The following is a 13,110-nucleotide window of genomic DNA, read 5'->3' on the forward strand; positions in this document are numbered from 1 at the left end:
AACACTCTTGGAACACAGCCTGTACAAGCATTTAACAATAATAATAATAATTATTATTTTTTTTTATTATTATTTCAAATAATTATAATCATCACAGTCATTACCAACATTATTATTATCATTATCATTAATATAACAATTATTATTATTAGAATATTGTGTGGTATAAAGTCAAATAAAGCATCCGTCTTCATGTAAAATTATGAGCAAGTTGGGGCGATGAGTTTACCCCAGTTGACAGGGGCGTGGCGTGCGCGCTGACTGGCCGATGACTTTCTGAACGCAGCACTCTTGCATGACCACTCAAAGTGACAGTAGCGATGGCTGGGAACGGGAGACAGCTGCGCTTGGTGAGACCCCGTCTCCACACTCGGTTTGCCATGAAAAACTAGGTTTTCTACGAGAGTTTGACCTCGGGTCTATGTGTGAAGAACTTTTGTGAATGAATAAGTTGGCCGGCCACTTTCAAAAGAGTTTGGTAAGCTGGCAGTGCTGCCAGGATTTGGGAACGGGGGGAGCGGGGAGGGCTCCTGCTACCTTTGGGAGGTCTGTATGCTTTCAACGCACTCAAACTGTGGCACCAGTGGCCGCTGGATATTGCTTTCTTTAGATAAGTTTGCCTACTTCAGTCAAGGTATGCTTTAAGTTAGGTCTACGAATCTTTTATCCTTTTACATCCCACATTAATTAATATGACTTTTTGCTAACTGGAAGGCCATCAACTTGGATGGTTTCTGCCTACTAACAGCTAACATCATTTAGACACATTTCAAGAAAAGAGCTGTTGTTTGAGATGACAGGTATGAGCGCATAATCACTGCAAAGAATAGAAAATCTGCCTCTCTCTGACAATTTGACCTGGATATACAGTGAGAACAGTGGACAATGACTGAATCATTAGCTAATTATATAAACAGAAGCAGTTTGTAATAGCTGATAGATCAAAGACGCTAAGTATTATTGATATTTGATCATTAAACTAACAACTTTAATAACTGTAATGAAAATTATAGCTGCCTTGGGAACTAAAAGATTTTTTTTATTGGATAATTTGATAGAAATGAGCCAGACCATAATTTACTGGAATTAAAAAATAAATAAAAGGGCTAAAATTGTTATCTATGAAACTAGTATAAGGATTTTTTTTCTTAAACCTGAATAAATCATTATTTTAGTTATATAAAGTCATGTATAAAGATATATAAATGTTAAATAAATGAATAAACAACTGTTTTCTATTATTATCAATATTATTATTATGTAACTTGCACTTTCTCTTTCAGGGTCATAGACTTGATTTAGAACCTTAGTCGATGGATTTGCCGCCCTCAAAACAACATCATTTTAGTAAGTAAATATATTGTTTTCCTTCCTATTGTATATTTTGCACTTTTAGGGTTCTTTGTTTACTAATGACAATATTATCTCAACCTTTTTCTGTTACACCTGGTTAAATCTTGTTTATTTGAGCTCATTATGATAAAGATAAAATCTGTGTCGATCAAAATCGTTAGATTATAATAACATGACACTCATTTCTGGATTCATCAGTTTTTCAAAGCACTACAAGGTGAATTCGTGATTTGTAAATTTTTAGCTGACAAATAATTATACTAATGTAGATGTGATCTGAGTGTAGATTCACAACTATAAAGTGGCCTGGTTTTGGCAGTGCCCTGTCTCCATATTTCACTGCATTTTTCACCTTGATGTCCTGAAATTGGCTCTATCAGGGCCCTCCACACATCACTGTCCAGTCAACGCTTTCAACTGTTTTTGAACATTATAATGTCGATCTCAGCACATGCCTGCTGGGCAGTGAAGCGAACAGGTGAGAGAGAAAGAGACCGTGTGTATGAGTGTGGTGAAAAAGTGTGTGTACGAGTGTATGTGTGTGTGTCAGTGGCTGGAGAGAAAGCGAGTCAGAGAGAGTTTGCTTACACTGTGCATGCCAGGTTCATAGCAGCCAGTTAGAGAGTTAAATAGCCAGGGGTCACAAAATCCAAGTTTATGTCAAACATTTTGGTTTTTAATGTGACATTTACAGTGATCAATGACAAGGTTGATTTGCTTGGTTTTCCTAAACGTCGTTTGGTAAAGTTGTGCAGGGGAGTGCTTCATCAGGACTGACCGTTCGGATCTTATGCAGAACCGTGAAATGCTGTGTGAGTTCATGAGGGCAGAGGGTTTTTTTTTTACGTTAATTTACCTTTAGCTGTGCCTGTTTGAGTGGGCAGTGCAGGCCTGAGAAGATCCAAACCGTCTCGTGTACAGTGTAACGTTATTTTGTTAACTAGTTCTGATGAATCCTCTCTGTTCCCCTTTAACCCTTTCTCTCATCTGACTCCACACTCTCTCTCTCTCTCTCTCTTGCCCTCAGACTGTACTTTCTCTCTAGGCTAGAAATCGTGAAGCATGGGTGACTGGAGCTTTCTTGGACGGCTCTTGGAGAATGCACAGGAACACTCAACCGTGATCGGCAAAGTCTGGCTGACAGTACTCTTCATTTTTAGGATTCTGGTGTTGGGAGCGGCGGCCGAGGAGGTCTGGGGCGACGAGCAGTCGGACTTCACCTGCAACACGCAGCAACCCGGTTGCGAGAACGTCTGCTACGACGAGGCCTTCCCCATCTCCCACATCCGCTTCTGGGTGCTCCAAATCATTTTCGTGTCCACGCCGACGCTCATCTACCTGGGCCATGTCCTGCACATCGTTCGAATGGAAGAGAAGCGGAAAGAGCGCGAGGAGGAGCTACGAAAGGCCAGTCGGCTCCAGGATGAGAAAGAACTCCTGTATAGAAACGGAGGGGGAGGGGAGTCTGGTGGACGGGGTGGGGGCGGCGGTGGCAAAAAGGAGAAGCCGCCAATCAGAGACGAGCATGGCAAAATCCGCATTAGAGGTGCCTTGTTGCGCACCTACGTGTTCAACATCATTTTCAAGACCCTGTTTGAAGTGGGGTTCATTTTAGGTCAGTATTTCCTCTATGGTTTCCAGTTGCGGCCCCTGTATAAGTGTGCGCGGTGGCCCTGCCCCAACACGGTGGACTGCTTCATTTCCCGGCCCACGGAAAAGACCATCTTCATCATATTTATGCTTGTGGTGGCTTGCGTGTCCCTTTTGCTGAATTTGTTAGAAATCTATCACCTCGGATGGAAGAAGGTCAAACAGGGCATGACCAACGAGTTTGCCCCCGACCGCGAGTCGCTGCCTGACGCAGACGAAGCGGAGGCCGAGTCTTCTAGAACTGCGCCTGCCACCCTCAGCTACCCGCCAGACTACACGGAGGTGGCAGTGGGTGGCGGAGCGTTCCTCCAGCCTGTGTCGGCACCCTCGACGGCCGAGTTCAAGATGGACCCTCTGCGCGAGGAGCTGGAGGAGTCCTCGCCGTTCTACATCAGCAACAACAACCACAGGCTGGCTGCCGAGCAGAACTGGGCCAACCTGGCCACCGAGCAGCAGACTCGGGAGATGAACGCCACCTCCCCCTCCCCCTCCTCCTCCTCGTCTCGCTCCTCCGATAACGGGCGGCAAGCCAAAGATGCCGCTCAGCATGCCGGCGCCCCCACCTCTCCTGGCGGTGGTTCGAGCGCCGGGCCGGAGGAGGGGCACGTCACCACCACGGTGGAGATGCACGAGCCGCCCGTCATTTTCACTGATGCTCGACGACTGAGCAGGGCTAGTAAAGCCAGCAGCGCGAGAGCAAGGCCCAATGATTTGGCGGTGTAGTGGCTCTCCACTGCAAAGCGCAGGTTTTTGTGGACAAACACAAAAAAATACACCAAAAAACACGAGGAAGAAAGAGGCAGATTGCTGGAACGAAAACGTTAATTCCATTCATAAATAATTCCATTTTGCAATGTAAAATTACAAAGAGTTTAGTCATCTCTTATGGCTTATGAAAGATGGCTTCTGAATGCTGGTTAGTGTTTTACGGATGAGGATGGTGGTGGTGGTGGATGAGGAGATACCCCCTCACAATGTAAAGCGCTTTGAGTGCCTAGAAAAGTGCTATATAAATGTAATGAATTATTATTATTATTATTATGCAGTAGCTGAATGGAGCAGCAGATCTGATGCAGGTTATGTTACACCAGAATCTCAAGGATTCATTAAACAAATGTCACTTAAATTAGTCTTATGACAAGGCCTTAATGTAAAAACTTCCATTCAGTCTGTTGAATTTATTAAGTATATATTAAGTCACCAAATCTAAAATGTTTGCAGTACAATAATACAGGTTACAATTAAGCAAAAATACAGTTAAAGTACAACGTAAATACACTCTGAGTATTGAGCAGACAATGACATAGTCTCATGTATTATTATTTTTTGAAGTATTTTTGAAGACTTGAATAGGATATGAGACAAATGGGGAAAAAAGAGAGTAGTTGAAGTAGTTGAATCGAAGAAGTTCTCAAATTTATTAACACCCAATTTAAAAATGTTCTCTTTGTTGTTCCAGCATCTGTCTCTACATTTCCTCACTGTAAAGAGAAATCAAAAGGTTGAGGAAGAAAAAAGTAAAAAGCACATTGCCTGATAAAAGTGGCAAACTTTAATGCATCACAGAGAAAAGGTCATCCATACACTGAAAAATGAGCATATAACTGAGGCAAGTGAAATATTTAGATAACTGTTGTACTACTGAATGGTGCAGAGTTTTAATTCATATAGCTTGTGTATTCTCTGGACCAAGTTTCTATTTTTCTTTTTTTCAATCCCATGATCTGAAGTTCACATCCTGCTCCTCTGTTGGATTTGAGAGTTTTGATATATGACCATGTCCAATCTTGCCATCAGGAATACATGATCACTTTTGAAGTAGTTAATCAGATGAGGGGAGTACTAACTCTCATTACATGTGACATTTGAAATCCGTATTGGTTTTTATTTCAAAAAGTTTGAGCATTTTCTAAAAAGTAAGCAATTGGTTGAGAATGAGTACAAAAACAGTTATCAAAAACATTGCTTTTCTGTAGTCAGTTCGTGGTTGCCAAAAAGTAGTTACTTCAAAATGGACATAAAAAGATGCTGCAAGTGTCTTGTGCTGATATGGAGTTTATCCCCCATTTTTTTCTCTCTTTTTTTGGTCCAGTTTCAGGTTACTGTGAGGCCCTCATTTTCACTGACTACTACTGCTGTTGTGTAGAACATGCCTTCTGTAAACATAACAACTCGCATCAACTTGACAGCACAACGTGATTTTTTTTTTTTGGAAACCTTTACTAAACTGTTGTTGAGACCCATTCAAACACAATGTACATTGCTTTTATTATCAGGTCTATATTTCTGCAATCCATTTAAAGAGACAGACAGCCCTGAAATAGAAATGGTACATTGCTTCATCACGCAGAGTTTGTGCTTAGGACAGTATTACTTTTGCTTTTATCAGATCACAATATTTACAGATATATGTTATTTATTTTCTGCCGTTTTAATGTATCCAAAAACGAAAGTGTGTTATTTTGTCATTTTTTGGTTCTTAAAGTTTACATTTTAGTAAATAGTTGAAGATTTGCACATTTAGGCAAAAGACACTGTTCAATAATTCTTACATTGATAGAAAGGAGGAAATATTTTTGATCCTTAAAGGAAAATGTCTTAATGGTAAAAGTCGTTGTGTTGATGGCAGTATTATTCCACTTAAATAACATCAAATGTAATTTATAAAACAGCACTTGTAGAGTATAAGAAATATACACGTTTCCCATGTTTTATTTTAGGACTGTTGTGGTGGCCTGAAAGGACCGCAGAAAATTTGAACTTTGTGCATTATAGCATTTCATCCATTCTGAATTTGAATTGGCCAGCCAGCCAGCTCTTTCCTATCTCGATCCGTTTGTAGTGTACTTAGTTGCAGCCCATTATTCTCAGATAACACTCATTTCTTGAACTTCTTGAACTGATTTTCTCTAGCAGAGCTGATTATTCTGACCAATCAGGGAAATGAACCACCTACATATGCTCAGAACAGCAGCCTGTTTCAATGCTGTCTTAAGAGAAGTGCCTTGTGTATTAAATTTTATAAGAACAAGTTGATGTAAATGTTCATTTACCTCAAATGTTTACAAAGCTGTTACTAAATAAACTTTTTGTACCATAAATGTAGGCTACTCTGTCTTTTTCAGTCGTACACGGCAGGCGTCAAAACTCACATTAAATGTTATTGATGTTAAATGCTTTCAAGTGCTGGCCTGTTCACTAAAAAGGCTCCGCAAGAGGGCTATTAAAAAAGACTGGGACAAAGAAACTTTCACAGAACTATAAGATCTTTCTAAAGGTTAGAATGTAATTAAGTCATTTTTAACCAACCCTGACTTTATTTTAAAAGTTTATGATGCTAAGTCAAGGCATTATGCAATTTTATGTGATCCAGGCCAAACCATCAAGAACAACACCATAATCAGAAACAAATTCGCAGGAAGCCTGAGCACATCTCAAACGAGAACTTGCACTCGTTGACCTCTGACCTTTATGCTTATCAATCCTCCGCTCCAGATTCCTAGAGGGGAAGTGAGAATGAGACTGAATCATGAGGGGACACATGGCAAAGAGGATGAGCTATGTCATGTACATACAACGTATGAAACGGACAATAATTGAAATCCTGCTTTGTTTTGTTAGCAAGCTATTTATAATCTGAAAGCAGAAGTACAAATGTTGCCCCTTTAAGAAGCTTTAATGTATTTAGCTATCTGTTAGTAGCTATACAGAGAGAATCATCCATTTATCTGCTGCTGAACAGCCTCACAAAACAGATCTTTTGGTCATTCCACATTTAATACAAAAAAAAAAAAAATACAGGATCTCTCAAAAAAGAGGGTTTATACTGGCAACAGGGTTTAAATACTGCAAAAACCTAAGACTGCGGGAAATCTATAAGGAATAAGGAAAAGCAACTTGATCCATCATCCTTTTTTTTTTTAAATCTATGGCTAGTCAAATTTGACAGTAAATGATATTAAATTATAAACTCTAAACATCAAATTAAATATATATATATATATATATATATATATATTTTTTTTTTCTCAGCCATATATCAGCACTGGGAGAAAGGTTAAATGGATTTGTTTCATGGGAGGCTACAATGAAAGCATGTTGCGAGGAGCTGGATCTCAACACTACCAGCTTGAAAACATCAGATCTGACAGTGGAGTTCAAGTTTAGAGAACTTTAATTCTCACCGTACTGGTCTGTTAACTGACACTTATTGCATTTAGTCAGCACATGATGTGTGTTGTCTGTCACTCACACACACACACGTTTGTTTTTGTGAAAAGTGGGGACATCCCATAGGTGTAATGGTTTTTATACTGTACAAACTGTATGTGCTATTGCCCTACACCAACCCTACACCTAACCCTACCCCTTACAGGAAACATTGTGCTATTTCAGATTCTCAATACACTCCATTCTGTGTGATTTATAAGCGTTTTGAAAAGTGGGCACATGGGGTAATGTCCTGAAAAGGCACCTTCTCCTTGTAATACCTATGTCATACCCTTGTCATTATACAAATTTATGTCCTCATTTGTCACAAAAACGTGCACACACACACACACACACACACACACACACACACACGCTCGCGCAGTAGTTGAAGCTCCACTGGCTGTTTCATGTGCTTGGTGTCTAGATATCTATGAGAGGACAAGTGTGTTGGGTTATTTTAGGGCCAAAGGATTAGAGGGACAATGCACATTTAAAACTGGCAAACCTCATGTTATGTTCCAATAAACAGCTAATTTGGAGTATCAATATATATTATGATAGGAATAAGGACAATAATCAATGATTGTTATGAGAAGAGCAAAACAACAACATCAAATAAAATGGATAGTTGTAGTATGGGTTTGTGGGGAAAAAGAGCATGGAGCCAGTCATTGAAGAGGAGGTGATACGCAGTAGGTGTTAAGTCCAGTGTTTGAGGGGTGTCATTCGATTGGTTGTCTGCGGGTTGAAGGTTGCAATGCTATCTTCGAAGGGCAGGGTCTATGTGTCTATGTGAGCACTTGGCTTCACCATCCCAGAACTAAAAACACACAGGCAGTTATTTATAGCCTTTAATCACCTTGGAAATTCATGCAGCCTCTCTGCCTGAATACCACTGTGCTGTGTTGTTTATATTAGGAAAGCCACTCAATATGTTTGGGGCCCAGTCTGGACCAAGGTGTGCATGTGCATTTAATGACCGTTGATGTTCAACATTACAACACAGTAATTGGATCATACTGTAACCGTGATGCCAGTTACTTAATTTCCATTATCTCATTGCAATCAAAGCTACACTAAATAATTGTACAACTTAAAAATGTATCATTTTCAGTATAATTTTCCTTGGCTGCCATTCTGTTTTGTCATTTGCTATTTTGTTGCTCCTAATTAATTGTAATAGGAAGCAGTAACACCACTGACAATTAAATGACAGTTTAAAGGGATAGCCAAAAGTGAAAATTTTGTCATCATTTACTCACCCTCATGTCGTTCCAAACCTGTTTGCCACACTTTCTCATCTGGAACATAAAAAGAGATTTTGAGAAATGTATTTTTGTCCATACAATGGACATCAGTGGTCACCAAGAGAGTTTGAATATCAACATTACATATTTCACAGATGAAAGAAAGTCAAACAAGGTTGGAACAAATTTAATTCTGGATTACCTATCTCTTTCCGTTGATTTTCGAGGTTTTAAAGAAGAGCATGGTTATAAAAAATATTTTTATTAACAATATAATCTAAGGCATAGCAGAGTAACACTACGGTAACTTCTAAAGTGTTTTTCATATAGTGATAACAACTGAATAAAAAAACAAACTTCTAAATAAAACAAAACATAATAATTAAAATGAATAACATTTTAAAATAAAATGTTTTATTTAAATGTATATCAAATCACTATATTTATATTTACTGTAGGTAAATGTACAAATATTTTTTTTTACAAATATTATGCAGTTTGTACTACTGCTGTATTATAGAGCAGTAACATAAGAAGAGATGACAAAAATATAAAAATTGTAAGATTCAATATATTATAAGTTACAGTTCAAATTTGTTTAAAATCAAATCGTATTAGGACCCTTTATTATATTAAGTGACCTTAACTACTATGGACTTACATTTAAATTTATCAGTTGATACAATGCACTTATTGTGTGCACACATATTTTTACATTGTACTTATATTTGAAAATAGCATCCTGTAATTATATAATTACACTGTTGACCCTACTTTTACCCCTTAAACCTAACCAGATCACCAAATCTGCCCCTAATTTTACCCGTATCCCACCTCAATAGCAGCAAAAGTATTTATAAATTCAACATGAACACAATAGGTACATTGTGCCTAACAATTCATTATTTTATTATTAAGTAGATAATACTTAAACACACCAAATATAAAGTGGGGCCTGGTATTGTATAGGAATTGTGTGCATTGCAGTTTGACCTTTTGCCAGCTGAAAGTAAGAGCATCTGCCACCGCGATTGTAGAATGACCCAGAAGACAAAGGCACGGCGCACAGATCTCTCTGTGAACACACTCCAGCACCATTCTAGTTCAGTACAGAGAATGTCTGGACTCACGCTAACATACCAAACAAGAGGAAGTATCTAAGGGCAAAATGGCAGTGACAGTGAATCTGAGTGAATCAGTGTTTCAGTCACAATGTGCATGTGGACTGTTGTTCTGTTTAAAATGGGCTGTATACTCTCACACGGGTTGTCCCACAGCTTTCTACTAGATAGGTCATCCTAAATTTAACATCACTACATATAAGCCCTTGAAGTTGAGCTGGATGGGACAACAGGTGTCCAAGAGTGTAATTCCGACTGACATCTAACATGAGCAGGGCTGTTTTAACATGCTTTTTAAAGCTCATGTAGAAACAAAATTGTGAGAATTGTGGTGGTCATCCATACTGGCGATTCTCACTTTAGTACAGCTGGTCACTGTGATCCCCACTCCAACACAAACTCCTCCTCCCTAAGCTTGCTCTCTGTTGTTTTATAATTAAATGGTGACATTAGTTCATATCATGTGATTCTAAAAGGATTCATCACACATTAGAGGGCCTAATCGCCACCTATAGTCTGCCTCTCGCCTCTGCCGCGGCTCTATCCCAGATGACCCTGCTGAGGGCAGCGCTTTCTTTATGTCCCCTGAAAGGACTGGGGATTGAGCCCAAACAAAAAAACCCACGAGGGTGAAAAAATGTTTTTACATCCGCCTGCCCTCTCGCTCGGCCGGCTGTGTGTGCGCTCAGGGTCGTTTTCGCTTTAGATCAATGGGACAAGTTATTGGAGTCTGGCCAACTCTAACTGATGGAAAAGAAAGAAAAAAGCTGCCTCTTCAAAAAAAAAAGAGGGTTTGTCATACCTGCACGTGCCTTCACAAAACAGCCCGTTCTTCTTGTTCTAGCCGCTGATTTATCTCTCGTGTACATAATTTGGATATTTGAACTGAAATGTTAAGCAGATTTGTGCGCCGTGCAGTACAGAGAAAACATCCACACACATAACGCTCACAAACGCAGGGAGGTGCCAAAGTTCACAAGCACACTCAAATAGGTGGGGTAACCTCAACGTGCTTTGCGTCACTCAAACAGAAAAAAAAAAAAACAGACAACATTCCAGTGCTCCTGAAGCAGGGATCAGAGTCGTGCCTTCATGGAGAGCGATGGCCATTTATCTGGAAACAAAACTCACGCCCAAATGCGAAAGAATTTAATGTCTCCATTCCTCCCCAGCCCGCCCTGGTTTAATTTTGTCTCCAACACGCCAACAATGTAGGACGCCCCCAACTGGATGCCCCGCAAGGGACACATGCTGGAAAACACCAGCTGTGGTATCAAAAGGGCTCAAATGGTTTTTCTTAACATTTATAAAAAAAAAGTCCACAAGTCTGAAAATCTCAAACCTGTAAAATAAACAATTTAGAAATATTTAAACAAAAGTAATGTTTAAATGAAAGTGAATAGGTCACATATCAAATATTTAAATGTGTGACATTGCTCTTTTGAACTTCTGTACATCATGTCAGATTTTCTTCCACTTAAGCAAATCGCGTTGGAGAACATGATCATCACGTTCTACACATACTAAGGAAATCAGGACATACCAAAATACTACGAAAATATGAAATTCATGTTATTTTTACTCATATTTCTATGCTGATAATTTGTAATTAAACTATTAAATTAGAAAACGGATTGTGTTGTGACTGTGATGATGTTTCAATTTAATCACTAATAAAACACTATGACATTTTTCCACCCAGTTCACCCCCAAATGAATCAGTGCCACAAATAAACTGTGAATCAACAGTATGGTACCTCTCAAATGATTTGCTTCCTCGTAGATCACTGTCTGTTTGAACTCACTCCATCGAGTCCAAGCTTTCCAGGCTCAACAGTCAACATTTATGACAAATCTAATCAAAGAGTGCTGCCAGCTCAGGATGAATAAACAAATGTCAAGAGATGGTGCCTAAAAATAACTTTCCCACAAAATAATAGCTAATGTAAGACCTCAGGTACAAGTTGTGAAAATGTGAGAGGCTTTTGTTGACTAATGTGTTACTATGCATTTGCTAGGATGCTCTTATTGGTTTATAGCACATTGTTGTGTGGTTGCTAAGGGGCTCTAATTGGTTTTTGCATATTTCTGCTGGTGTTCTGATTGCTTGTTTACTGGCCCCACTGCAAAATAAATATTCTGGCCTCAAATAAAGTCCTCTTTAAAACAACTGTACGTAAGCTTTTTTACCTTTAAATATAGGTTTCATAATCATTCTTATGACACACAGACTTCTAACAGACCGGATGATTTTGTTTCTTTCCCACGCTCCCCTCAAACCGCGCTCCTGGGAGTTTGGTTAGCGACTACAAAATACCGCGAAAAGGACGGGTTGCTTTACGGTAGCAACAACGCCGAAAATGTCTATTCTCTGTAATTACGAAAGTGACATATTTACGACTTTTTTTCTTTTTCTTTTGGATATATTTTTAACTGTGAATTCAACTCACTTAACTGTAGGGGGCTCTAAAGTCCCAAAAATACACAGAACCACACAGAGCTGTTTTAGGACTGTACAGGCCAACCTTTTATCAAATGATTTTTGTCATAGAACAGAAGTAGTAGCAGGCATCACAACAAATTGTATGATTTTGTTTGTGTCTAATACAATGCATGCAGGAGTTTAATACTTTATTTGTTAAAATCCCTGAATCCAATTACAATGTTTTATCTAAATTAAAGGTACGCTCATATTTATCATTGTTCAGCTAATTTTCATGGGCAAAATCCAGTAATTTCCATAAGAATCCACCAGTCTATGGAATCCACAGAATCAGAATTTTGCGTGAGGATGAAATATTTTCCACTCAGATTTCTGCGGATTCACTAGTTTACCAACATAAAGAGGCTTGGTTTAAAAATTATTTTGTCTACTGACAATATAGACGATTGATCTTTTTGACAGTGGAAACTTGCTAATCTGACCACACAAATTATTTAGTGCTTGTGAAAGACAGTTATCTTCGGTTGTAGCAAGAAGGGATACAGCAAAAACCGGAAGCTACGATAAATTAAATTTTTGACCTATTAGATTGTGTTTTATTAACATCTACACGCCTACCCCAACCTCTTACAATAATGCAAAAACAGTAATTATTGCTGTATAGTTACTGACAAAAATTATGCAATATTGATGTGCGCATGCCTAGCAGCTTTAGCTGTCTCTTCTAGCCTTGTCTCCGAATGTCTTCCTGGCATATTTTACAAGGAAAGCGGTTTACTATCTTATAAAATGTTGTTTCAAATGTCAACTGAACACATCCTTTCAGAAAAGCTCTCGTTTCTGCCGATCTCCTCCTTCCACTTACACCTCAGTAGCTCCAGCTGCCGTATAAACAGATCAGCATGCAGCATAACTCTTATTTATACTGAAGAGGGAGTGCTGTACTGCCCATAATAACACCGCTGCCTGTCAGTCACAACTCTGGCAGCCTCTTAGTGAAAACAGGACATCATGTATCCTCCTGGAAGCCATTTCCTGTCACATGACCATCGACTGCAATGACCTTGTGCTTCCCCGTGTCCCG

The 13,110-nt window shown here is 39.1% G+C and overlaps 1 protein-coding gene and 1 long non-coding RNA gene across 5 annotated transcripts; one reads left to right on the top strand and one right to left on the bottom strand.

The window, feature by feature from the left end:
- The first annotated feature begins 303 nt into the window (after positions 1-303).
- Positions 304-6,100, top strand: gja3 (gap junction protein, alpha 3). 4 transcript variants are annotated; one of them, XM_058787783.1, is made up of 3 exons: positions 304-634; positions 1,284-1,347; positions 2,381-6,098. In XM_058787783.1, exon 3 carries the CDS (start codon positions 2,416-2,418, stop codon positions 3,724-3,726), a length of 1,311 nt encoding a protein of 436 aa, XP_058643766.1. In that variant the 5' UTR covers positions 304-634; positions 1,284-1,347; positions 2,381-2,415; the 3' UTR covers positions 3,727-6,098. The 4 variants fall into 4 exon arrangements, with proteins under 4 accessions (XP_058643766.1, XP_058643769.1, XP_058643768.1 ...); XM_058787785.1 differs by having other exon boundaries at positions 317-350; XM_058787786.1 differs by lacking the exon at positions 1,284-1,347 and having other exon boundaries at positions 2,399-6,099.
- A 159-nt stretch (positions 6,101-6,259) lies between these two features.
- LOC131547302 (uncharacterized) lies at positions 6,260-11,937 on the bottom strand. The gene is made up of 3 exons (XR_009272894.1): positions 11,341-11,937; positions 8,478-8,516; positions 6,260-6,502 (listed from the first exon to the last, which is right to left on the bottom strand). It is a non-coding gene; the product is annotated as an uncharacterized LOC131547302 (long non-coding RNA).
- Between the last annotated feature and the right edge of the window lie 1,173 nt (positions 11,938-13,110).

Source organism: Onychostoma macrolepis, chromosome 09, assembly GCF_012432095.1.
Source record: "Onychostoma macrolepis isolate SWU-2019 chromosome 09, ASM1243209v1, whole genome shotgun sequence".
NCBI classification, from domain to species: Eukaryota; Metazoa; Chordata; class Actinopteri; order Cypriniformes; family Cyprinidae; genus Onychostoma; species Onychostoma macrolepis.

Excerpts from the sequence above, each read along its gene's own strand:
- gja3 (XM_058787786.1), top strand. The coding sequence starts at position 2,416 with ATGGGTGACTGGAGCTTTCTTGGACGGCTCTTGGAGAATGCACAGGAA.